Consider the following 27,701-nt stretch of genomic DNA (forward strand, 5'->3'; position numbering starts at 1 on the left):
ATTTTGTTTATTGGATTATTTGCTTATTTTTGAGTTTTGAGAGTTCTTTATACATTATGGATATATGTTTTGCAAATATCTTCTCCCAGTGCATGGCTTATCTTTTAATTCTCTTGTGAAAGTTTTAATTTTGATGACATTTTTATTTGTTCCATAAAAGAAAGAAATTGTTTTTTTGGTATCATCGTTAAGATATCTTTGACCAACCCAAAGTCACCAGGCTTTCTGTTATGCTTTCTTCTAGACATTTTACAGGTTTAGGTTATACATTTAGGTTTGTGATTCATTTTGAGTTAATTTTTGTATATGACATAAGGTATAGATGGAATTTTTTTTTTTTTGCATATGGGTATCCAATTGTTCTAGCTCCATTTGTTAAAAAAATGATTCAATTCAATTGAATCAACTGAATGAATTGAATTCAATTCAGATTTTCTAATGAATTGCCTTTGTACCTTTATTGAAGAATGAGTTGCCCACATATGTCTGCATCTATTCCTGGACTCTTCACTCTGTTTTATTGCTCTGTTCGTCTGTCTTGATGCTGGTACCACATTGTCTTGATCATTCTAGCTTTAAAATAGTAAGTTTTCAAAGAAAGTAGTGTTAGTCTTCTGATTTCCTTCTTTTTTTTTAAGTTGTTTTGGCTATCTTGTGAATTTTAGTATCAATTCGTCAACTTTTATAAATATGTCTATGGAGATTGTGACTGGGATTGAATCTTTAGATCCATTTGGGGAGAGTTGATGTCTTAGCCATATTGAGACTTCTAACTCATTAACATGGTATATGTCTCCATTTATTTAGGTCTTAATTTCAGCAATAATTTGTAGTTTTCAGTGTACAGGTCTTACACACTTTTCCAGATTTATCTCTATTTCATATTTATGATGCTATTATAAATTGTATTAAAAAAATGCCATCTCACTTATATGTGGAATCTAAAATAGTCAGACTCATAGCAGAGAGTGGAGTGGTGGTTGCCAGGGGCTCAGGGGAGGGGAAAGGAGATGTTGGTCAAAGGGAACAAAGTTTCAGTTATGCAAGATGAGTAAGTTGTAGAGAGCTAATGCACAGCAGTGTGACTATAGGTAACAATACTGTATTGTAGGCTTGAAATTTGCTTAAGAGATCTTAAGTCTTCTCAGCACAAAAAAATAAAAAAAGATTCTAGATGTGTTAATTACCTTGATTGTAATTTTTTCACATTGTACCCCATATCAAAATATCAAGTTGTACACCTTAAATGTGTACAATTTTTGTCAATTATACCTCAATAAAGCTGAACAAATTAAAAACTGACCAGTTTTCCAGCTGTAAAATATATAAAAATTATTGGTTTTTATTTGGTAATTTTGCGATCATCCACCTCAATGTATTATCTTATTTTTTTGTAACAGTTCTCCAATTAACATCCTTGGATTTTCTTGTTATAAAATCATATTGTCAGCAAATGATAATTTTTCTTCCTTTGCATTTTTGCCTTTATTATTAATTGCTTGTCCTATTACATTCTCTCACACTTAACACAAGTTAATCTTTATGTTAAATCTTTAAGGGGAACTAAAAAAAAACCTATTTGTTAATTGCTAGTATATAGAAATACAATTGCTCTTTTAAAAACGTATTAATATTTTTGATAATTATATACATTTATAGGGTACAATGTAATGTTTTGATACATGTGTACAATGTGGCATGATTAAATCAAACTAATTAACATATCCATCACCTTGCTTACCTATCATTTTTATGGTGATATATTTGAAATTTACATAGTTAAAAATATATAATACATTATTATTGATAATAGTCACCCTGCTGTGCAACAGATCTCACAACTTATTCCCTCTACCTGAAACTTTGTATCTTTTGATCAACAATTCTCTATTTCTCCCCAACCCCTGCCCCCTAGCCATTGGTAACCATTGCTCTCTACCTCTGAGTTTAACTTTGTGAGATTTCACATATAAGTGGGATCATGCAGTGTTTGTCTTTCTGTACCTGGCTTATTTCACTTAGTGTAATGTCTTCCAGGTTCATCCATGTTGTTGCAAATGACAAAAGTTCCCTTCTTTTTAAGTTTGAATAGCATTTTCTATTTGGAATTATTTTCTATTTGAAACTATTTGAATAGTTTGAATAGTGTTTTCTTGATCCATTCATCAGTTGATGGACATTTAGGTTGTTCGATACCTGGTTATTGCAAATAGTGCTGCAGTGATATCTACACTCCTTTGATATCCCTTTGATATGATTTTAGTTCCTTTTGATATATACCTGGAAGTGGGACTACTGGGTTGTATTGTAGTTCTATTTTTAGTTTTTTTGTGGAATCTTCATACTGTTTTTCACAATGGCTATACTAATTTACATTCCTATTAACAATGAGGAAATACGATTGGTCTTTGTATATTGATCTCATATCCTGTAACCTTGCAAAGCTCAATTATTAGTTCTAGTAGATTTTCATAGATTCCATGGGATTTTCTACAAACATGATCAGGTTGTTTCCAAGTAAAGACAGTTTATTTATTACTTTTGAATCTGGATGCCTTTTATTTCTTTTTCTAACCTTATTGCTCTGGCTAGAATCTTTAGTACAATGTTGAATAGTTTTGTTCTTGGATTTAGGAGGAAAGCAGTAAGGTCTTTACCACTAAGTATGATTATTATCTGCAGGTTTTTCATAGACTATTCTCTTTCCTGTGCCCATTAGATAAAAAATGTACTTCTATATAGGCAGCACCTTTTTCATTATATTGTATGTATTAGTTGGTATTTCTGAATTTCTGCCTAGACTACAAATTGGGGAAGAGAACCATGTTTCATTCATTATAGTTTCCCAAATAATGTATCTTGATAATAGTAGTAGATATTTAATAGGTGCTTATCAAAAGAATGTTTATTGCTTAATGAGGCATTTACACAGTTATGTTTGTGTGATTATTGGTAAATATCTTCCTCCTCCACTAAACTGTGAATTTCCTTAAGGCAGAGATCATGTTTCCTTTTGTTCACCATTGCATTTCTAGTGCTCTTTCCCGTGCATGGCTCATGGTATTCCTTAATAGATATTCCATGAATGCATGCATAAACAAAATGACTAAAGTGGGCCATGGTACGAAATACTCTGAAATCAAAGTTACTTCTCTTACATTTAAGTTTTTAAAAAGGTACTATTCTCTAGTGGGTGTATCCATCCTACAAAAGATTGTTCATTCATTCATTGCAGGTATATTTAGGCTCAGCATTAGAGGTGTCAAAAGTATTGAGAAAGTTTGCCATTGCTGAAACCTTCTAGATTTAAGATTTTTCCCTAGTTTTTAATCCTCTTGAAAATCAATAAATTCAATAGTATCAACAAAATTTTTATTTTGTAGACATTAAAAGCAAGAAGGGAAATGTCTCAATCATCATTTTTATCCTTGACATTTAGCACAGTGCCTGGCACATAGCAAGTACTCAACAAATATTTGCTCAGTGAACTCATGAGTACTTCTTATGAGCCAGGCATTGTGTTAGCAGCTAACAGAATTCTCTATTAACTTTCCTTAGTGTAGATACAGAGTGATTAGTAGAAAAAGCTGAAAAAGAGAAAAATGACTAATTTGAAAGTATGGTTTCCTAATTGCTATTATCAGTGATGAAACAAAACCCAGTATATATATTTGACATTATCTTTTCAAAACCTGAGCAGCTAATAAATTCTACATAAAATTTAATTAAAAATGAAGACACATAAACTTCAAATGGCTTTTTGAGATAATTTTTATTTAAGCATGGGCTTTTAGCTTGGTTCACCCTAGAGTGTAACTGAACTTTCAGTTACACTAACAGAGAGTTCAGGGCTACAGGGCCATTATACTGTTGCTGGTGTTGGTACAACTTCATCAGAAGGTATGAACATGACCCGCAGGGAAAAAATGACCCACGAAGAGAACACAATGAAAAACATCCACTGTTTTACAAATCACTGTTACCACAAACACAAAATGGCAGTTACTGTTAGTAAATCAGCCACAGAACACTTAAAAAAAAATCTTTAGACAAGGAAATGGGAACTTCTTTGTGGGAGATAGGGTCTTCATCCACAATTTTAAGTAGAAAATATTTGAAGGTCAAGCATTTTTCTTATCCACAAAACAACGCTAAACCAACATACATTTTAAGGAGTATATTAAAGGAGATACAATATCTTTACAACTATCTTCTTGAATAGGTATTTCAATTAACTTTCTGCAGAATATAAGTAGCCCAAAATTCAGCAGCAAAATATTGCAACATAACAAGTAAATACAGTTTCAATGTGTTATATCATAGAAGAGAATACATAAAGGACAAACAATGATAATTTAATCATATAAAACATGATACATAGCTGAAATACAGTCCACTTAAATAGCTTTGTGACCAAGAATGTTAAATACTGTGCTAAATGGCATTTTAAACATAAAATCTCTTAAATTTTTGTGCTTAAACTTTATTTTTTTGTTAAACTATCTCTTATTCTCAATACTGCCACTGTAACTGATATTACAACAGCATCACAATTTTCACGGACACATCAACATGAAGACATTTACTTATGAGCATATAAGTCACTTGTCATTAGTTCACAGTGTGGGAAAGTGGTGTACACTCGGTCTTGAGAAGGGCTTTCAGTTAATCACCAAGTCCTTCGCAGATATTTCCTGATATCAGATGCAGTGCGAGATTTAAAAGAATGGAGAGCAACATGTCATATGTTGGAAGAAAAAAAATAAACTTTTTGACTCTTCATGGGTATCGCCTAAGTGACCTTCTTCTTCTGTTGTAGAAGTGCCTGAGCCCATGTTGTCGTGAAAAATTCATCATGTAATTTTGTTTTCGAGTGCTGTTAAAATCAAAAAGGATACAGGCAGGGAGGGAAAGGAGAAAGAGCATGTAAGTCCCATCATTGAACATGCAGTCTTTTCTAGGTCCTAAGTTACCCTGATAGTTATTTGAAAATTTTCGGGATTAATAGGCCATGCTGACACTACCACCCGGGGACAGAGTAACTGAAGGCTGACACCTAGAAATCTTTCTTTTTCATGAGTGAGCTCTGAACCAGAAAAGATGGTAAATTGTCTTGATTTATAGCAAAAGTTGACTGAGACTGTTCTGGATCTTTAATTTTATTCTTGAACTCTTCCTGAAAACATACACCTGGATGGATTTCATTTTAATAGAAGTATGCACTATATCCATTGCCTTATTTAAATACTTCCGTAACAAGTAGGAAGGATCATTTGGTTCCTTTAGCAAACATTCTCTTTTGCTTAAAAAAACAAAAACAAAGAAAAAACAAACTTGTTAGCTGAATCACTTTGACCTCTCAGTCTCAGGGGCAAAACGAGACTTTATGCAGTCTCAGGGGCAAAACGAGGAAATAAGTTTTTCTCAGAATGTTGGATTCCATTGTTTTCCTCAAATCGTAAGCATCTGGGGTTATATTCTATAAACATGGCCTTATGAAAGAGACCCTCCACTGAAAAGAGGTTAGAAAATACTAAGAAAGCGTAACTGAATATATACTTGTATGTATGTGTGTATATATTTTATGCATATACACTACATGTGAAGCTGAAGAAAAATACTGAAAATAGATTTTAGGAGCCTATATGAAATTGGACAGTAGTGGTAGTCATAGCTGCTAAAGTTTTGGCATGGCAGATATATTTTAAAAAGGATCATGATTTATAACATCACTAAAAAGAATCACATTATTACACACTGACCCAAGTGATAACATATCTATATGTGGCATTAATACGTGGTTTATGAGAATGAGCCTATCATTACTTTTCAGATTTATCAAGTCTCCTGAATATGGTCATGGTCCCAAAGCCTTTCCTCTTTAATTCCACAGAAACACAAAATGCATGAAGAGAGGGATAATGTCATGTGATGTGATTCCACCATAAAGGTTGATATGACCTGAACTTAAGTTAGGATAAAGGGGAGAAAAGGGTAATTTTTCACTGAGCAGTGTGATCTTCTGGGTTTTCAATCACCAATAGACTAGCAAGGTATAAAATGATGCTATCTAGTATAGTATACTAGGTATTATACAAGCCCTTGTAAAATATAGAAAACTTTAAAAACAGGAGAACTTTATAGTTAAGTTTGATTAGAAAACTTATAATGTCTCAAAGGAAAATACATAAATTGAATTTAGTCAGATATGTTTAATCAAAAAGCAATAGTATCTGTGCTTAAAATCTGATGAAAAATAGACATCGATCGATATACATTTTATAAAATAAAGTGCTAATCCACTCTGGATTTCAATAATATCAGAATGTTAAAAACTATAAGATGGAAATAAAGAATATACTATGAAGACATTCTAGAGAAAAAGATAAAAACAATCAGGTTTTGTCTTCAGGTAGCCTTACTATCATCCTCCCCCCCCCCCCCCGTGACAATGTTACCTGTATAAATTAAGTCGATCCATCATAGTTGAAGTGTATGCATTATTTATTGGCTGCTCTAAGTACTAATTGCTGCCTATGTAAAGTCTAGTTACAAAAAGGGACAATGATTTAATGTATTAGACTAATCAAGTATCAGAAGAAATGATCCAGTTACTTTATTCATAAAATCTTGGGACTGGCACTTGCTGTCTTACTGCCAACATCCTAAGTTACTTTATTGTCCTTTCCCTGAGCCTTTATAATGGCCCCCTAAAAGAGCTTCCTTAACTCAATTCTCTCCCCTTATAAAAAAAAAACTTCACTAAAAAGAAACCATGAAATGCTAAGAAAGTGCAGCTGAATGCATAATTGTTTGAATGTGTGTGTATCTTCCTATGCATACATATAATTGATTTTGTACACCAGTTTCAGTAAACTTTCTCTCAGATGTTGGCTTTACCTTGCTTTAAAAACTATGCATAATCCTCTTGCCTATGGAACAACACCTAAGCCAGTTTTACCAGAAATTTCAAGTCCTCTTCACGTTTAACTAGTCTGTACTATCCTTTGCTACTCTCCTGTATAGACTGCTCTGTTCAAACTTGCCTGAGTCTTTTCTGCCTACTTCAATGGCTAATCTCAAGCATCACTTCCTAAATTTCTACTTGTTCTAGTATCACATTTTCTTTATTGCTCACCTCTATCAGAAGCGATTTTTTTTTTCCTACTTTGAACTCTCAAGAGTGCTCATTTCCTGCTTTGAATGGAGTTTATTTGGGTTCATATCTTGGCTCCCCATGACTAAACGTCCATTGGTATGGGGCCTGTCTCCCAACTCCCCCCGCCCCACCCCACCGCAGCACTGAGCCTTCTGCCTGACCTGTGGGTGGTCAAGGCATGTTTGTTGAATTTATGGTGACTTACTGATTGGATTCCTGTTGTAAATCATTACTCTTTAACTATAAGGAATAATTGCAAAGTTAAAGCAGTGAAAATTGTTCTGTTGAAAACACGTTTAAAGATATAAGGTACTCAGAGTTTAAAAGTTAAAATATTTTACATTAAAAAAAGATAAACTTAGAACACTCAAGATATTTAGTTATCTCAATGCAACCTAGACTGATGTGAACATTACCTCGATATATGAGACCAAAAGAACATTTACTTTTAATAAAGTTGATGTACGTATTTAATGGTTTTAAAGCAAATTCTCCATATAATTACTTATTATGGAACTGATTTAAATGTGAGAAAATAAATATTAGCATGTTGCAGATCTTTAATACTCTAAACATCAGTTCAAGGTGGAAGCTTACAACTAATTTAGAGAACATTTTCATTAGATGCTCTTTAATTTTGAATAAATTTATCAGTATCATCATATCTTTGGATTCCTGAGAATGTTGATATGCACACTAATGTGCTCAATGCCTAATGTTTATATAGTCACATTAAAAATGGCCATACTTTCAAAGCACCCTGGTAATTTGGTATGTGATACATACCAGTCAGTTAGGTTGGAATAAGCCTTTTAAAATCAAGTAACATGGGAAGCTGTACCAAATGCTGTTTGCTTACAGGTCGTTTAAAAGTTGACATGGTTATTAAACAGTTATTGTACCTTCTAAAATGTCTAACCTAACAGGATTGGGCATCAGGGGAATTTTTAACAAGTTTAAAGATTTTATATTTACCCATTTTTTTGTGTGCAGCATATCTGTGAATCTGTTTTTGATACATGTAGATATATAGCTATAGATAAACTTTAACTTAAATAATAGGTACAAAGGAATTAAGATTTATTTCTTCACTGCAGTTACAGGGGAGAGTAATTTTTATTTTAAGTTCAATAAAAGCAGGTAATGTTCATCCTAAGGCACGTCAACTATGCCGCTTGACATAACAATTTGCTTCAGCTATGGATAGAACTAGGTCCATTTTTAAATTCTCCCATTATGAGTAAGTCATGGAAATAAGAATGAACATCAATGGCTTCTTGGAAATGCAGATTTAAATTTCCATTATTGCTGAGGGCGTTTAGGGACTGATTTAGGTGGCATATGGAATTATAAAATGCTTTTTCCTGTTCCTGCATAGGAAGTATGGATATTGCAAGATCTTTGAAGAACTAGTGACTCTGTGCTCTACTGAACTGTTACTCTTCACTGGAGCCATAATCTTAGCTCATTTATTATTATAAAAATTCAATTTGCTTTTTTAATGGATTCTAAAGGAAATGGAAGAGGTAGAGAATTGGTAGAAGTACTTTGAGCTTATAGAAATGTAGGTATTTTTACTGATCAGTAATTTATAATCAAATATGGTATAGCAAATAATGATTTATATGAATGTAGAAATAAGAATCCAGTGGAATCTCTTTCAGAGAAATATTGGCAAGTATAAGATGGGAAGTTGCCATTCAAACCAATCAATGAAACTCCCCTGCATAAAGGATGCTGCATTTCTGACTTTCAAGGCCATGCATTCTCAGGAAGGCTACATAAAAATAAATGAAGGCATAAATATTTCACAAATACTAAAGATTTCATATTTCTTGTCTCCGCTAAATGGTGATGAAAATAATATCTGGTGATATACATCTATAAAGATGTATAATACAGTGCCTGGCACAGAGGAGAATCTAAGATCTGTTGCACAATGAGGGAATGCCGATTAGCAGTTTGGTCTATGCTGTTGTGACCAATATTGTATATGTTAGAAACATCTCAGTTTGGCTGACTCTGAGTTTACATGGATATAGGTTTCAAATGTTCCATTATATCCCAATGTCATTCATAACTGTTTTCATAGATTTTTTTTTCCAGTTGCAAATGTCTTTACAAAAATTCTCAGTTAACTTTGGTGAATCTATTAATATTAGCAAACAGTTCCCCAGATTTAGTAAGAAGGACTTACCTTACTCTAGTGGAAAACCAATGACAGCAAATAATGAAATATAATACAAGTTAAAAAATGCCTTTCAATGCATGCAGCACTGTGATTAGTCATAAAAGTCTGATCAGGTTTAGACGCAATATAGGATTTTTCATCTCTTTTGAAAATAAAAATTAAAGAAGTTATTTCTTATTCTATACCCAATATATACATATATTTTTCTATGTAATGCAACATGCAATATTTGCTCATAACCATATGTTAAGGTACATGTAGCTGTAGTACTACATTTGGCATAAATGTTGTATATAATTATAAATATTAAATTAATAGTTTAATAACTATTTTGTCATCTGATTTTCGATTGTTTACATTTTAGGAAATACTAATTCCTGAATATATTAAGGAATGGGCTTTTAAAAATGCAGAAGTCCTCTACATCAGATAACACAGTCAAATTTAATATGCTTTGCAACAAATGTAATACATTCATCACCATAAATCATTTGTGCCAAAAATGTGACAGTATCTGGATAATGAATAGCATGAAGGGATGGTCATGATGGAACTCATTAAAATCTGATAAATGTGTTTAAGACCATAGTTAGCAACATTTTGGTTTTCAGTTCTCCGTAAATGTGGTAATAATTCACTTTTTAGTAAATCAATTCACAAAGGCTTTTTACTGAGCAATTTGCTTTCAAGGTACACATGCAAAAATTGGCCCACTTCATTATACACATGACAAGTTGTGACTTTAGACACGTACACAGGAAATGTGATGTGTGAATGAAATGCATAGTTGGGTGAGGGAGATTCTTAGGATAGAAGTATGAGTGCTTGACAAAAATGATTAAGATGACAAATTCTCTTTTATCCTAAGAATAACCCCACCAGCATGGATCTTGTGAGGGATCTGCCCAAATGTATTTATAAACAGTTACTGAAAAGCAAATATTCTGCACTAGCAAATGAATTCGGAGAAATTGGGTTTCTGACACTTGATTGTCAATGATTGTATAATGCTATATTCTTCAGACTTTATGGAATGAGGACGTTTTGTAAGCTAGTGAGGCTGGAAAAATATCTGTCAATTTGGTTGATCTGTTATATGGTAGATTAGCACGGGCTAATCATCATGAAGTGCTTTTCATGTGCAGGTTTCATTGGAAAACATGAGAGTGGAAAGATTACACTCTCAAACAAGCATAAGGGACTTTGCTTGTTAATAGCTAAAAGGGTGGTTTTTTATCTTTATGGTGCAGGGCTAGTGATTCTGTATATCCATATTTATGAAACTCAAATCCTTTCACATGTAGTATTTTAGAATTAAACCATTTAATTAAAAATAACCACCTACTCATCAATTTGTACCCTCTTAATATTTTGAAGTAAAAAAATATAGTCTGTATCTTGTTCATTTAGGATGTACTTCTAAACCTTGAAATATTTTCAAAAGTGCTAAATTTGTTCTCATCAAACTCATATGTCTTAGTTAATATGGGCAGTACTGAGGTTAAACTCAATATAAGATACCATGCATGACCACAGTTTTTCTTTCTAGGGGTTTTTAGCATGTGTCCTTGGTGCACATGCACAAAAAGCAAACTATGGCAATCAAGTTAGATTAAGGCCAACCTTCACTTAAAAAACAAAATACATTTTGAAAATTCTTAAGTGAAACGTATGCCCCAACCATTAGTTGCAAAAACATATTAGGTGCCCTGTTTGCAGCATTCAATGAGTTAGGGCTTGCATCTGTTAAGATACATGCCTCAGTCTGATCTTCTCCCCTCCACACTTGAAGAGTTCACATTACTAGTTCATATAATTAAATGTTCTGATACAAAAAGTGTTTAAGAGGATATTTTCAATTAATATGACGTTATGGGAGTATCCCAATTCTCTGTGTCTAAATATACATCCTATGTAGCAAGGCTATAATTAGTATTGTTTGTGAATCATGACACGAACCTTGGCTAGCTTCTTTGTGCCTTACCTAATTGAAAGACACTCTGGAAAATTATATTTTACTTTTCTGAATTCTCTGAAACTTTCTATTTCTTTTAAAGGTCATCAATGAATGAAGTAATTAATTAATGAATGCCATAACACTTTTTGTGACTCTTATGAAAAAAATCTTAAGACCGGAGCAAAACATCAAAATCATGGTTCTGAAAATATAATTTCTTAGTATTTTTTAAACAACCATTTATTGAACTCAGCTTTGTTAGGTATTTCTCCTCTTGAAAAAAGGAGAAAAATAAAATAATTCCTTTAAATTTTAACAAATGTTTGAAATGTCATTAAAGAGAATTTTATTTTAAAATTATAAGTATAACATAGGTACATAAAAGTATATGGTATTATGTGTAAGGTGATAATTGTTAAAGTATTCACTGAAAGATGGCTTGGAATAAAACTCATACCTCGTAACACTGTGTAGGTGTGGCAATGCTCTTTTCTTATTTAAAATGTTTTAGTGCCCTGAGGGTTTGAGACACTAATAAAGGGTAGGATCAGACAGGTGCCTGATGAGTGATAAATTCTTCTAAGTATTAAAATTCTGGAGACTGAATAAAGTCTTTACAATACAGATTACAGCTCCAGAAAAATACCAGAAACAATAGGTTTCTGGCATTTCACATAATCTGAGTTTGATTCTTAAAATAGTATCATGATGCTGGTAGTTGCTCATATATGTGAACTCCAACACCAGGTATTCCCAGGAAGTTGTCTTGGGGTCTGTGTGCGAGGCTTCCTGCTGGTGTTCCTGAGCCTTTGAGGCACCAGGGAAACAGGGAGTGGAAAACAGAGTTCGGAGTTGTGAAGCGGCTACTTCCCACAGAGGGCAGTATATTCACGCTTCTGACTCTACCTTCTCTTTAATTTTAGTCCAAGGGGGAAAATTATTGGTGATGATATGTCTCTGAAATCCTAAATAAATAACTGTAATTACTTAACTGGGTGGGAGGAGAAATATGTACTTAAATGTATGGTATATTAAGAATTCTTGTCTACTCAAGGGCAGTATTAATATCCTGCCTTCTTTTGAGGACTATCAAATTTTGAAGTTTTCCATAGGAGTTGGCATGCTCTGTTAGGCACAGGAAGCCCCAGTCATGCAAATTGTCTTGGCAAAAGCCTTGAAAGATAAGAAGTGGTTATTGACTTTAATTTGATTCTCAGTCAGTTTATTAGAATCAACCGAGGTGCTTTTAAAAATGACTGATGCTCAGTTCCCATTGCAGATCGATTTAAATCCTTATCCAAAGGGATCGGTCTGGGCACTGGGATATTTGTTGACGCTTTCAAAAGCTTCCCAAATGATTCTGATATTCAATCAGATTGAAAAACACTGCTCTGAAAAGAAAGTAGCCAGGACAAAATGGCTCTTGGGTTTTGGTCTATGTGGACATCTCTCTATGGCCTTACCATGCATGTATTCATTTTAGGGCCCAGGTTGTTCTATTCTGTGGAATAATGTAGTCAGAGGAAATCAATATCTAAGTAAAACATCAGCCTCATATTTAGATTCAAATGAGTCCGGACTGTTGCTATAAACTTCAACTTTGTCCTGTGGAGGCAGAGCCCAGCAAGTTGTCCAAAAGCAGCAGAGCGCACGGGGGCTAGTGTAGGGACCAGGTTGCTCTTGGATTTGGGGTTGATATGGATGCCATGCAAGCAGGTGCCTCAGTGAAAACTCAGACGAGGGCTAGCTCAAGACTGAAAAATTTAGCTCATGGCTATGATTGAAAGAAAACAAATCTGGTAGCTTTCCTACCAATAAATCATTTAAATTTGCTTTCAAAATGACCGAAATCAGCCACAGGACTGATTTCATTTTGGATTTGGTAAACAGAATGAACATTTGAACCTATCTACCGAGAAGATTCGCCTCTCCTTGCCAACCACTTGGAGCCATCAGTCCGAACCCGTCGAGACATAAGCATTCCAGTTCTACAGGAACTAGATTGTTAGAGAAAAAGCAAGTCATCTCTTGGTGAGGGAACAGTCGACCCGGCCAGGTGATAGCCTTACTATATAGGAGAAACCACGGGGGAACACCTCTAACTTGTTAGGTGCTGGCATTGGCCAGGAGGAATCTAAAACCACACATTCTTCATTCTAGTTGCAACCACACCATTAAATGGAGAAGGCCTCAGGCATCTGTGGCTTAGATGGGTGTTTGTAACTGGGCACATCAGCCAGTGGCACTCTGGACACCACCCCACACACATCCTTCCTCTTTAAGGATGTTGTTCCTTTTTATAAGGCAACCCAGATCTGGCACAAGACTTTGTTTCCCATTTACCTGGAGACTTTTGTTTTATCCAATTTAACCAATATTGTCAATCCTTAAATAGATGTTTTACTTATCGATGCTTTCTGAGGTACATTAAATTACATTCGGGGATTTGCTATTTTGCTGATGACTTGAGCTATAGCTTGCAGTTGCTGAAGAGTGTAAGACAGAGTGGTCCTGTGGGGGCTTCTCATCAAAAACAGTTCTTAACTGAATTAAGGAGCATGCCGTATCAAAGGAATTGCAAACCTTCTTGAAATGGACATGGGATGCTATGTATCAGATACTCACAGGACGACCTCCACATGGTCCAAAGCCCATTGATCATGACCTGTTCCATTGTGGCGTGGTTGCCACCAGCGCAGTAAAACTCCTTTCATCCGTGCCTCCCTAGGTCACAGAAGGACAAAGCGATTACACACTAGGAAACAGAACTTTCTAGTATGGGACTTCTAGACTTCAAATATTATGTATAATAGGCTGATCTAAATCAACAAAGCTTTGGGCATAGAATTCAGATTTGCTTAGGTCATAATTCTCATCTAAGCAGCATTAAATTTTGTTGGCTACTCAAGGACTTGTAAAACTTCTCCATCTCTAGTCCTCCTTCCCCTCACCCCAGTAGGGCCTGGAAGAGCAACACATGTCGTCAAAAACATGAAGTGCTTTCTGTGTGACAGGCACTGTGCTAGAAGCTAGGCCTATAATATGAAGCAAAACTGATATGACTGCTTATCCTCAGTAATTTTCAAACTAGCAGAAAATTTAACATGTTTTCTTTCTTTCTTTTTTTTTGATACAAGGTCTCTGTTGCCCTGGCTAGAGTGCAATGGTGTCGTCATAGCTCATAGCAACCTCAAACTCCTGGGCTCAAGCACTCCTGCTCCAGCCGCCTGAGTAGCTGAGACTACAGGTATGCACCAACACACCTGGCTAATTTTTCTGTTTTTTGTAGAGACAGGGTCTTGATCTTGCTGGCCTCAAACTCCTGACCTCAAGCAATCCTCCCACCTAGGCCTCCCAAAGTGCTAGGAATACTGGCAGGAGCCAGCATGCCGGACCTAAAAAGGCTGTTTTCTAAAGGACTAGAAATACTGGTTAAAGGAAGAGACATATGCAAAAAGTGCCTTTCATTTAGTTATTCTCTATTCCCTTTTTGTCCTTATTCCTTGCTGTAATATTTGCCTCTTGTCCTAATAGAAAACAGTTAACACAACTTTGGAGATCTAGGTTAGTCTTTGTCCTGCTATCACCTAGTTTTGTGGTATTGGTCCAGTAACTTCACCCAATCTACCTCAAACTCTGTGATTCCCAGGGATTGTGCATGAGACCACCTTTCCAGTCAGGCCACTTACAGGGGGACATTATAAGACACTCTCTGAGCTTGTGTGAAGTCCTTTGGCTGGTGCTGAGCAATGACATGCCAGGTGATCCCGTTGTTGACGCTGTACTGCAGCAGCACGGCCTTGTCCACGGCATGGGGGCCACTCAGGTCACTGTTGCAGCTGTCCGTCTGGGCCGTGCTCCCAATTTGCAAAACAAACATGATTTTGCTGAAAAACACAGAGGAAGTCATCTTTCAGCAAAAGTCAGGAAGTATTAAAGGAGTTATACTTCCTTAATTTTTTCTTATTCCTAAAGTCCACAATTTCTAAGTGCATAATATAGTAAACATAGAAGTGAGTGTTACAGCTCTTTTAGAATTTATCTAGCAAGTTTTCCAGTTTTTATCAGAAAACCCATAATCCTAATAATGTAATAAACAAAAACCAGAAGCAGCTAGTTTTATGATTAAATCACATTAATAAATTTATATTATCTTTTACATTATACATATGAGGATAACATCAGAAGGCTGGTTTTCTACACAAAGAAAACAATTTTAACTTTCAAAGATGTGTCATCTTTTCATGATGCTGGAAACCTTGTAGAGTATTTCATCTAAAATACCTTCTATTCTCTAAAAGGTAACATGGGCCAAACAGCTGAGCCCATGAAGACAACAAGGATTACAGCCACAACATTTATGCTACATACTTTTTACAAATAGCTCCAAGCTGAATGCATCTGGACGAGGATAAATATCTATTTTAGGAAAGGCAGTCTGGAGATTGGAACTGAGGGAAAACTGAATTAGGACATGCAAGCCCTGGACCATGTCTGCTATTCACTTTGGCATGCGCGCTCATTTTCACAGGCATCCTTGCCCTTAGAAGATACAGCTTTAGACATAGGAAATATATCCTTGTAAGAATCCTCATGTTAACAGAGTGCCCATTTAGAGTAGATAGTTGAATAAAGAACTGGACTTATACATGCATAAGTTAAAACAAAGTTACTTGTACAACATGCCGAGCAATTGTTAACTAAGCACCTAGTTGCCACTGCCAAGGAAGATATTAGGTTGTCTCTAGATTAAGTATATGTTTTTGGTAGGAAAAAAAATGGAGATGAGTAAATACAACTTGTAGCATTCCATGGTTTCTATACAGGAATTAATTTTATTATTTTCATTGTTTATCATATTAAGGGCCCCCAAAACTGCCTTTCTGCTTCTGAAAATATATTACTAATGTTTTCCACAGTGAAGAGCTTCTAGTAAACATCATATTCTCATTAACCAAACATCTATTTCTCAAACATTGTCATAGCTACTGAACATTTTTCAGAATTCAGTGACTACTCTAGAATAGTACTCTGCAAACTTTCTAAAGTCTTGCAATCTTTTCTTGATTTACACAGACAAAAAGCTGTGTTTGCTCTGGCTAAGGTGGCAGAGCTGGGAAGGGCAGGTGGGGAAGGAAATAAATCCTCCTTATATCTCTTTCTCTGTCTCTTCCCTAGTCCATTTGCAGGGTCTCTGTCCACTCTACTCTGCATTAACCTCCAGCTCCTGTAGCATGTGAATTTTTAAGGATTTTATCCATTCATCCATCCATCTTTTATTTTTATTATTGTACTTATTAATACATATGCTAAATATAGGCATATGTTTGCATTGCTTTAAATCTTCAATACACATTCATATTTGCATACTTGCCTGTGGCCAACATTAAATTATCTATGTGGATGATCCCTAGCCAATATTTTATATTTGGCCATTTTTTTCTGGGCTTATGCCTATGTCACCACCACTAAGAATGGCCAGTGTGTGTGAAGAAATAGAAAGCAACTCTATAATAAATTTAAGCAAAGCATGATTCTGAGTTATGAAAACACATAATGCTGCCTTGTACCAAATTCAAATGATAGTTATTTTTCCACGGCTTAGTGACATCTGTGCTGTGAGGTTCATGATCATATCCACAGATAGTGGACAGTAACTGGGCTTGTGACCAATTCTGCAACACAGAGGTTTGGTTACCTTGCTCGAGTGAGATCCAGAGGCTTCGTAGCAGCTTGCCTGATCTGACAGCCATTAAAATAGAGCGAGTCTCCATGGGCGTAGGGTGCCAGCTGCCCACAGCCGCTGCCTATTACTCCACCTTGAATGGTCTCCCAGTTTGCCTCAGTGACTCTTGCTGACTCAAAATTATCTTTAATATAACTAGGAAGATCATGACTGAAAACAGAGCAATCATCACCTAGAGGGAAAGATATAATTACAGAAATTTAACCGGAACAAGCAGAATCATCAAAGATTAAGAATAGTATTCAAGTTCAGATTTTAGCCATTGTTACTACTGTAAGAATGGCAAAATATCAAGCAGAGATAGACTCCCAGAAATAAATATTTCTCTTTTGTTTTGGCAATCATTGGCTGACATTGTTGAAAAAAAATCCCATCATCTTTGAGTCAATGTTTACTAAAATATGTAGGTGCTCACGTACTTATTGCTTGTGTAACTCTGTTGCTTAAATACCACAGCATCTGGCTGGGACTTGAATGTGTACCAATGATGGGTCTCAGTAAGGAGTGCTCACCATGCCATGAGAGGCCACCCTAACTTGTGATTTCCTAGCATGATTTTGTAGTAGAAAATAAGGTAAGTTATGTTCTTGTTCTCCTTCCAGCTCTATACTGGTGATTGTTGAGAGCAAAGTCAATTAAGCAATGAATCTTAATTCACTGTTGGATTCCAGCACCCAGCACAATAATTAGCATACATAAGATGTTCAGTAGTGAAGCTGGGATAAATAAATGAATAATAAGCAAATTGGAAGTGTCTCTCAGAGACCACTGAGCTGCAATACTGGCATTTAGAGAAGACACTATATTAGCAAATGTGTATGTGCTTGCATGTTCCCTTGATTTAAGCGGTACATCTTTTCTACATGTCCATAATAGTTTAAAATCAAAAGGCCATAGTTCTGTTGGATCAGGGGAGAGGGAAAATTCCAGACCTCTAGGACTCTTTGTGAGACATTTGATTTATTCATTTGCCTAAAGTTAAAATTCTCAAGCTAATATGCAGACAGACCAGCCGGTCTCAGTGGCAATGATGCCAGGGGGGAAAAGAGATAGCTAAGTAATTTCTAACGCCAGAGATGTGCAGCAGCCTGTGTTAATCATATCCACTTCATTTGGAGGCAAGGAAGTAGCATCAACTAAGACATCTGAATAGATCCTACTTCAGAATTCAAATATATGGACTCTGGAATTGTATACTTGGAGGAAGTTGTATAATTGTGTTCCTGTTTGGATAAAACTCTCAGTTATGAATGAGCCAAGCAAGGCTGCTTGGAAAGAACAACTTGAGTCCTGGTCTTTCTGACGTTTACTAGCTGTGTGATCTTAGGAAAGTCACTTAACCTCCACAAGCCTCACTTTCTTTGCCTATAAAGTTGGAATAATTATTTTAACCATAGATAAATTATGGGGATATCATAAATACTAAAAGACTCTGAAGAATGAATTGGTATATACTATGTAAGTAGCAAAGCATAAGGCAATGTAAGGATTCATTCAAAAAAGATTTGCTAGTATTGCTATATGCCAAGTATTAGGCTAGGAGGATATAATGGTGATTATGTAAAGTGAACTTTGTAATGAGAGAGGCTGAAACCTGTTAGAAACATTGGATCAAAGAAAAGCAGGCCTTCAGGCCTTCTAACAGGCCAACAAAGCAATTTTCTATCATGTGAGGGGTTGAGTAGATACTCTGTCCTAAATATATGCTGAAACTCAAGCAGTAAGAATGTATTTTGTTGAGTCATGAAGGTTGTCTTGTGTGATGGAACCACCTGGGAAACAGAACATCTTGAGTAGTCTCAAGATACTGTATGTCTTGGGAGGATAATGACAGTTACAGTTGGAAGAGGTGGAGGAAGGATGGATACTGGCGAAGTATTCGGGCATGGGCAGCTAGGTCAGGAAGGGAGAGCACCCAGCAGCAGAAATAAGCGTTGGGGGTGTGGGTTGGGGCAGAGAGTTATATGGAAAATGGGGAATGTGAAGTACTATAGCATATCCTGAGTGGATTTATCAGGATTTATATTTACCTATAAAAATAAACTTATATTTATAGGTTATCTTGAGTATATTTAAATCTGTGGTCTTTTTTATTTATTTATTTCTTTTTAGAGACAGGGCCCACTCTGTTGCCCAGGGTAGAGTGCAGTGGCACAATCACAGTTCATTGTAATGTTGAACTGGGCTCGGCCGATCCTCTGCCTCACCCTCCTAAAGTAGCTAGGACTATAGGTGCACACTACCACATTTGGTTATTTTTTAAATTTTGTGTAGAGATGGGGACTTGCTATGTTGCCTAGGCTGGTCTCGAACTTCTGGCCAGCCTCCAGTGATCCTCTTGCCTCATTAAAGGTGTGAGCCACTATACTTGGCCTAAATCTGTATTTTTAAAAATACTTTCATCAAAAAAAGTAAAAAGAAAAAAAAATACTTTCAGCAGTATAGCATTAAATTGTGCTTTATAATTTGTTCCAAAGATAAATCAGAAGTGATCAAGAAGTGTATTTATCTCATATCCCTCCGGGTGGAGTTTTTATCCATCTTTGAGTGGACTTTTGTATATGGGTTAAGACGAGGAGAACTTCACGATCTCCTGTGTCAACACCAACAGCAGGGAGTCAGACCTTGGAAACTCTCATCGCAGATGCAGATGGCGCCAGTGGTGCAGTATCCATGCCCACTGCAGAGCTTGGGGCAGGCCTCTCCGATGTACACGTGGTCAATCGCCCAGCTCTGCTTCTCGGTTTCTTCTCCCTTCTGGATCCAGCGGAACTGCGTTGCACTGAAAGCCCCACGGAGAGCAGAAGACATTCAGTAGGTGATTATTTCCTGCCTGCAGCCTCTGGGAATGGGGACTATTTCTGAGAAAAGGGCTTCCCAAACTTCTTTCTGAAGCAGCCTGCTCGCAGAGGTTAGTGAACTTGTATCCTTCAGACTCTGATAGTACAACCCAAAATGCCAATTTGGAAGCTTGTATCTTCCCTGCAAATTTTATGTGAATTTCCTGTTCTATTCCATAATAAATCTATGTCCATTTTGCCTATAGAGGTGTATCATTTTCCAAATCTTTGAGTAAACTGGATGCTGCTCTAGGGAGATTGCTCTCCATGTGTTTATCCCGCAGCTTTGTGTAACCTGACAGCCCTGTTCACCCCAGAGAGTATTTGCATCTGGATGAGAAGCACAGCTGTTGGGAGAGCAGAACACTGAAGTAAAACTGGTACCAGCTCCAGTCTTTGGGCCTGTCTTTCACAGCCTGTAATTGAGTTTGGCAGATCCTTGGTATTTAGTTAAAAGAAAATCTGAGATCTATGAGTTACTTACAAATAAACTTCTGTTTCTTCACGGGACATGCAATTTGGGGGGCGTGGATTGGTGAGAGAAGGGAGGGACACTTGGGCTGCAGAAAGCTCTGGCTCACTTATCAGTGGTTTTTAGCTCACTGCACCAACTCTGTAGATACTGCCAGATAATCTGACAAGTTGACCGTAACGTGCAGCCTACCTGGAGGAGACGTGGTCAGGCAGCTGGATGGTGATCCTCTTCCAGCTTGAGCTGTTGACGGCATTGTAGATGGTGGCTTCATGGAACTGGAAGGGGGAACAGCCAATGCTGTTGGAGGAGGAAGGCAGGCACTGAGTCTGCACGAGCTGCCAGGAGTCGGACCTGCAGAAACCAAAAGGCTGTGCTGGACAAATCATATGTGGAACATAGAGTCTTTCTAATGTCAAGGTAATGCTTTAGGGTGGGGTTAAATTAAGATCTTTTTATGTGAATTTCCTGTTTCCTATACATATTTATAATTACAGATTATAAAAAGGAAAATTAAAAATAATTTCTGAGACATATTCTGGCTAAGCACACTGGTAGATTCACAGACAACAGAATAAAATAATAGCATGCATGGCGGTGAATTCTAGTGGCTTCCTCCTACTGATACTGTTACTAGAAATATACCTGGAGTTGATTTAACAAAATTGTCTGCCTACCCAAACTTAAGTAGTTTTTAAAAGTGATGGTGGGAGACAGAGTTATCAATACCTTAATAAGGTAACTATACTTTGTCAGACTTCTAGCTAATAATGCTAATATGCTTCAGGAGATGTGACTGTGGCTTAAGCATATTTGGATCCTTCATCGATTACAATTTTTGTAAGAGTCTGTTGAAAATGAGCAACATAAATAGAGTTCCACTTTGAGGACAAATGTGGTGCCTTACTTATTTTAAAATATAAAGTTTCTTGGCTGCAGCCTTGTATGAAAATTGAATTTTCTTGGTTTGAATGAAAAATTTGAAAATATTACATATGTATATATTTTATACATATGAAATTTATATAAAAATACAAACCTCCACTTCTAATATAAAAAGTGACCCCTTGTATATTAACCTTTTGGATTATGTGTTCAAGTTTGGAGACAGTGTAAAAAATCATTTCACAAACCTTGCATCCTTGGTGTATTCCAACATTACAGAATGAAGGTCACCACAAGAAGTGGCTTCGCAACCCACCACAATCTAAAACAAACATAAACCATCAATAAAATGACATCTAATATCATTAGTTAGAAATCCTCTGTCTTTCCATTATGACTGATAGGTAATTAAGAAACATTCAGAGAAGTTTTTACAGAGCAGCCTGCTGGGACACTAAGAATGCATTCGTTTGAGTCCTGTTAAAGACATACAATTTTGGGATTGCTGGATCAAATGGTAGATTCAGTTGTATCGCTTTAGTGACACTCTACAAAAAAGACACCTGCACTCGAATGTTTATAGCAGCACAATTCATAATTGCAAGGCTGTGGAAACAGCCCAAGTGCCCATCAATCCAAGAATGGATTAATAAAATGTGGTATATGTATACCATGGAGTACTATTCAGCTCTAAGAAACAATGGTGATATAGCACATCTTATATTTTCCTGGTTAGAGCTGGAACCCATACTACTAAGTGAAGTATCCCAAGAATGGAAAAACAAGCACCAGATATATTCTCCAGAAAACTGGTATTAACTGACTAGCACCTAAGTGGACACATAGGTACTACAGTAATAGGGTATTGGGCAGGTGGGAGGGGGGAGGGGGGTGGGTATATACATACATAATGAGTGAGATGTGCACCATCTGGGGGATGGTCATGATGGAGACTCAGACTTTTGGGGGGAGGGGGGAAATGGGCATTTATTGAAACCTTAAAATCTGTACCCCCATAATATGCCAAAATAAAAAAAAATAAAAAAATAAAAAAAAAAAAATCCAAAAAAAAAAAAAAAAAAAGACATACAATTTTGCATGGAGATGAAAATTAAGGTTTTAAAAGGTACTCTTTCTCTTTACTCAATTATTTTAATATATTAATCACAAATTGGGTAAAATAAATTGGTCACGGGGGAAAAAAGAGTATCTTAGGAGAATTTATGGAAAGAAACAAAGTAACACTGGTTCAAAACATTTTCATTATTATTAAATCTTTATTTGGAATTAAAAATAGCCATTTTTAATTACTTAATATTCATTCCCAGGGGTTTCTTGATTCCCATATGAATAAAAGCTTTCCATATAATATGCAATTTATATTTGAATCATTCATAAGCATAAATGCTATACAAATTGGGTGATTCAAATTTAAGTCCTAATTATTTTGTCAACAAGTCCTATTTAAGTGCTGATAATAGGGAAGGTTAGTGGAGAAAGAGTGTACATGAAGACAGAGGCAGGAAAGCACGGTGGCATGTCTAGAGCACAGCATGTAGCATGTTTTGGTCCAAGCATAGAGTATGTGAAATATTGGGAGATAAAGTTAGAAAGATTGGCTGAGTTTGGCAGACCCTGAGATGTAATCTGAGATGTTTGTCCTTAATTTGGTAAGCAATGGAGAGCCATCAAAACTTAAGAGCAGTGGAAGTGTGTGCTCAGAGCTGTGCTTTGTAAAGATCAATCTGACTGTGATGTTAAATTTTGGACAGACAGAAAAATGGAGATAGGGCTGGGCGTGGTGGCTCACGCCTGTAATCCTAGCACTCTGGGAGACCAAGGTGGGTGGATTGTTTGAGCTCAGGAGTTTGAGACCTGCCTGAGCAAGAGTGAGATACTGTCTCTACTAAAAATAGAAAGAAATTAGCTTGACAACTAAAATATATAGAAAAAATTAGCCGGGCATGGTGGCATATGCCTGTAGTCCCAGGTTGAGGCAGGAGGATCGCTTAAGCCCAGGAGTTTGAGGTTGCTGTGAGCTGGGCTGATGCCACAACACTCTAGCCTGGGCAACAGAGTGAGACTCTGTCTCAAAAAAAAAAAAAAAAAAAAAAGAAAAGAAAAAAAGAAAAATGGAGATAGACTAGGGTGAAAAGAGTACTTAGTTAGCTATTAATTTAATTAGGGCCAGAATAGATGTGGTAATAACTGCAAACAGAAGATTTGATGGATACTAGGAACACTGGAAATTAGAATTAAAAGAGTACAGTAATGTATTAGATGTAAAAAGTGAAAAATCAAAGACTAATTGAACATTTCAATCTAGTTACTAGGTGAAAGGCAGTGCGGTGCCAGACACAGAAATAGGAAAATCAGGAAGGGGAGTTGGTTTGAGGAGGGGAAGATATTAAGTTCACTGTTAGGCATATTGAGTTGAGGTGCCAATGAGCAAAGGTATAGCAATGTGCAGAGGCTATTAATGGGCCAGTCAAGGTTGGCTCTTCAAGATATGACACTTGAAGCCACAGAACTGGATAAAATTCCTGAGGGTGAGAATGTCTGTGGAAGGAGGAGAAAGTTGATGAGTACTGAGAAATGCTGACACATAGAGGGTTGAGAGAAGAAAAGCCCCAAAATAGATAGAAGTAGATATCAAAGAGGTAAGAGGAGAACCAATGGAGAACCCAGAAACCAAGGGGAAGAATTTCACAGGCTGGAGAGGGCAAGGACGACGGCATCAAACGGTCCAGAGAGGAACAGAGCGATGAATGGGTGGAAACTGCTGGGTGGAGTGTGTGGTGAGTCTACGGTGGCTTCCCAGAGCCCAGTTTTAGTGATATTTTAATTGCTACATTTCTGACAAACTTTTTTCTAAACAAATTGACTTGGTTAGAGAAGAAAATTTCAGTTGCTTCAAATCTTGGTTGACAGAAGCAGCCAAAGAGAAGGCCCCAATTAACTCAGTCAAGTAGGATGCCTTTGATACAGGCCACAGCATGGGCCCGGTAGAGGGAAAGAAAACCTTCACTCTTAAGGAATGGGGCATGGGAACATGGGTGGAATAACACTGCACATGACCTTGTATGTCCTTCCTGTCACTAAATTAAGAATAGTCCTAAGGGAGTGGTAGCATTCGGAGGGAACTTGCCACACCCTCCAGTTTCTGAAGGAGAATTGAACATAAGAGTCAAGGCAAAAAGCAAATTCACTTTTATTTCCGCTAATAAGGATTCTTACTATTAATCATCACTGTAGTACATAAAAAACAAGGGCATTAGAATAATGTCTTTAAAATGACCTAGTAATAAACTGCATTTCTGTAATGCATTTTTTCAAAAGTGTATTTTGCAATAGAAAGATCAGTTGATATTGCTTTTATTTTCCTCTCTGTCTATTAACCACCTGTTAAACCTTCTCTTCCATCCTTCTATATGAATAAAATATACAGTTTAAAAGATTTGAGAGTCCCCTATAATTCTTTGAAGGTTTGGGAAATCCAACCGGGCTAGTGTACAGATTTGTGAAGTTGAAGACAAAGGAAAATGGAAAGATCTACTGAAAAAGAACAGATAAAGAAGCAAAGGGCTTGCTGCATGTAATAGGCATAGAATAAAAGAGAAATAGTGGTGGGGTGGACAGAGAGAGAGAGACGGGAGAAGAGAGAGAGAACTGTACAATATAAAAAGGAGATAGAGTTACAGAGAGCTAGAAGTAGGCAGAGACTCCTATTGGAGCATTTTATTTACAGGGTTTAGGAAACTGAAATCAAGATTACCATATGAAATATAACAGTTACATTTCTTGCTATGTCCCAACATAGAGATTTTATCTATGCTCAGATATCATACTTGAATAAAGGCCTTTGCAAAAGATTACCTGTTTTATTCATAAGACAAAGTCTCTTTTACTGAATGAAATCATTTCCTTAGAGTTGTCTGAATAAACATTCTCCCCCACCCTCCAAACATAATGTTACATTCTGTTTTGAAGAGCCACTTCCCCTTACCTTAAACTGCATCATGTATCCTGGCTGTATGATGAGTTCTCTGGAGGAGAGAGCATTGTGAGTCTTGTCTTTCTTTTTATTTGGCCAGTAGAGGTGGAAGGATGGATTGCCACAGAATCCTGCAGTCCTTACTGCATTAGGGTAAAAACTCCAGTTTTCTTCATGGGAAGCACCTTCTGTTAAGATACATTGGAAGCAATACGGCATGTTATTCTCTTGAACTGATTGGTTTATTGTTGAATGTCTTAAATGTTTATGCTCTAGCTTTTTGCTCTTTAGGATTGATTTTTATTTAACTGGCATAATGTATGCATCTGAGCTGAGAAATCAAATTTAGAAAAGATTATTAAATGCTAGTGTAATGATCACCCCACTTTTAAAATCTAATTGCTAGTCTGGGTAACTTAACCATTACAAAGTGCACCGTTTTGGCACACTTTGTAAGCCATTGCATTATGCATCTCTGTGACACAGAAATTACTAAGGAGACAAATTATTTTGGGGTATTGAAATTTCAAATTACATTTAAAGCTAGACATTTTGTCTTTCACAGGATTTATTATATTCTCAGTTGACATTTTAACCAGCATCCAAATTAGAAGATTTATAAACCACTGGACAAAATAATAGCTAACGTGTTAAACAGGAATATGTGCTGACACTATTAAAAATGCTCTTCATGTACTAACTCATCTGAAGACATAAGCAGACACAAGCACACAGCAAAGAAAACTGTTCAATGTCTTGTTTCTTACCATCATCAAAAGTGTCTACCAATTGACTAGGATTGATTTCTGCTCCGCCAATCAAAATGTTGTCCAGTGCCCACTGAGCGCGCTCTACCCCGGAGACCACAATTCCATTGCTGATCACAAAAGGCTGCCACCAGCGAAGTCGAGTTGTGTTGGTAAGGGCCTCCTCAGGAAGAAGTATGTAGTCGTGTCTAACAGAAATGTATTTCTGGTAATCCATCTCATGTAGCAAAGTCCAAGTAATTCCTAAAACAACAAATACACCAACAGAGTAATAGATCTGAGACCCACTTCCATAAACTACCAGTATACTGCAGATACTATAAGCTTCCCAAAGAAATTTATAACCAGGAAATGGGAATGGATTTTGCTGACTACTTTAGGTATCACCACTTATGAACAAGTTTCACTTGGAGGCTGATGCTATTTAGAAATAGTTGGCCAAAATAAAAACACTGAAATAAAAATGATATTTTTTTGCTTTTAAAATTTAGTTCTAGATTTTATGTCCATAAATAATGATACACATCCATGTTTTTTATGTTTCTAGACAATAACTTCCAGTATTTAAAAAATATAGCTATGATAATTTTATGCAGTTTGTAATTAGTTGGACTGGTATGAGAGTTATCTCTTATTGCTAATATTGCAGGTAGGATGTTTAAATTACTTATGAAAACATCTTTCAAATACCTTAAAATACTGCAGGATCATCTATCAACTAGTTATTAAGAATGATATCTATCTGCTAGAGCAGATTTTCTAAAGACATCATGGCATTACTCATCTGGTTTTAGCTAGTCCAAAATAATACAGAATTTCATTAAAGTATTTCATAACAAATTCAAATTTTTTTGTAGATTTTCTACAGCATTTATTAAATGCTTGCCCACACATAAGCTTTTAAAAATGCTTTAAAATGTTTTCAAATGATCTTTAACTTGGAAAATCATACAAACTTTATTTTTTAGTTGTATCATTTTAGCTTCAGTTAAACACAGAGGTTCTTTTTTTTTCTTTTAAGAGAGAGAGTCTTGCTCTGTTGCCCAGGCAGGAGTATAGTGGTGAAATCATAGCTCATTATAACCTCCAACTCCTGAGCTCAAGTGATCCCCTGGCCACAGCTTCCCAAAGTGTTGGGATTACAGGCGTGAGCCACCATGTTCAGCCAATTATTTTATTTATTCATAAAGTCTGTAGTTTACTTTTTAATGTGATTGCTTTCTTGTTCCCTTTTTGGGGTTTTACAAGTTTTTGATTTTACAAGTTTTTGGAAGTCATGTATGGAAAATGTAATGCAACCAGCATCTGTAGCTTTTTCTTTGTGACTTTTGCAATTCACATTATGAAGTCAGCAATGCTTTGCAGAATTTTCTGAGGGTGTTGGATGGATTTTGAGAATCTGCTCCCCAAGCAAGGCTTTCACTCCTGCAACATGCCTCCATCAGTAGAATAGTCCAGCAGCACGCCTTCCTTCCGGCAGATGGGACGATGGCAAGAGGTCATGTTGTTCTCACTACCGATGCGCCCCCAGTACTGCAGGAACCTGAACACAAGCACATATTATCCATTAGAACAAATATTCTACTCCAGTCCTGGATAACTACTTCTTATACACATGCGTTCCTTGCTTTGGGGCCACTTTGCCACTTGCTTTGGGGCCAGTTGCAATACTAATAACAAAAAATGGACT

The 27,701-nt window shown here is 36.3% G+C and overlaps 1 protein-coding gene and 1 non-coding gene across 4 annotated transcripts in view; one reads left to right on the top strand and one right to left on the bottom strand.

Moving 5' to 3' along the window:
- Positions 1-3,753: 3,753 nt before the first annotated feature.
- The window catches only part of RELN (reelin), a 457,647-nt gene continuing 433,699 nt past the window's right edge, over positions 3,754-27,701 (bottom strand). The window contains exons 55-65 of one of the 3 annotated variants that reach the window (XM_012747038.2): positions 27,448-27,554; positions 26,012-26,254; positions 25,257-25,432; positions 21,499-21,572; positions 20,558-20,719; positions 19,678-19,835; positions 17,006-17,225; positions 14,997-15,194; positions 13,933-14,031; positions 9,357-9,362; positions 3,754-4,876 (exon numbers count right to left, since the gene is read on the bottom strand). In XM_012747038.2, coding sequence (XP_012602492.2) covers positions 4,780-4,876; positions 9,357-9,362; positions 13,933-14,031; positions 14,997-15,194; positions 17,006-17,225; positions 19,678-19,835; positions 20,558-20,719; positions 21,499-21,572; positions 25,257-25,432; positions 26,012-26,254; positions 27,448-27,554 — 1,540 coding nt within the window. In that variant the 3' untranslated portion in view covers positions 3,754-4,779. The other 2 variants (XM_012747047.2, XM_076006499.1) reach the window with 2 other exon arrangements.
- Positions 15,323-15,384, top strand: LOC142873181 (U7 small nuclear RNA). Its single transcript, XR_012921224.1, has one exon. It is a non-coding gene; the product is annotated as a U7 small nuclear RNA (small nuclear RNA).

The sequence above is a fragment of the Microcebus murinus genome, chromosome 9, assembly GCF_040939455.1.
Source record: "Microcebus murinus isolate Inina chromosome 9, M.murinus_Inina_mat1.0, whole genome shotgun sequence".
In the NCBI taxonomy this organism is placed as follows: domain Eukaryota; kingdom Metazoa; phylum Chordata; class Mammalia; order Primates; family Cheirogaleidae; genus Microcebus; species Microcebus murinus.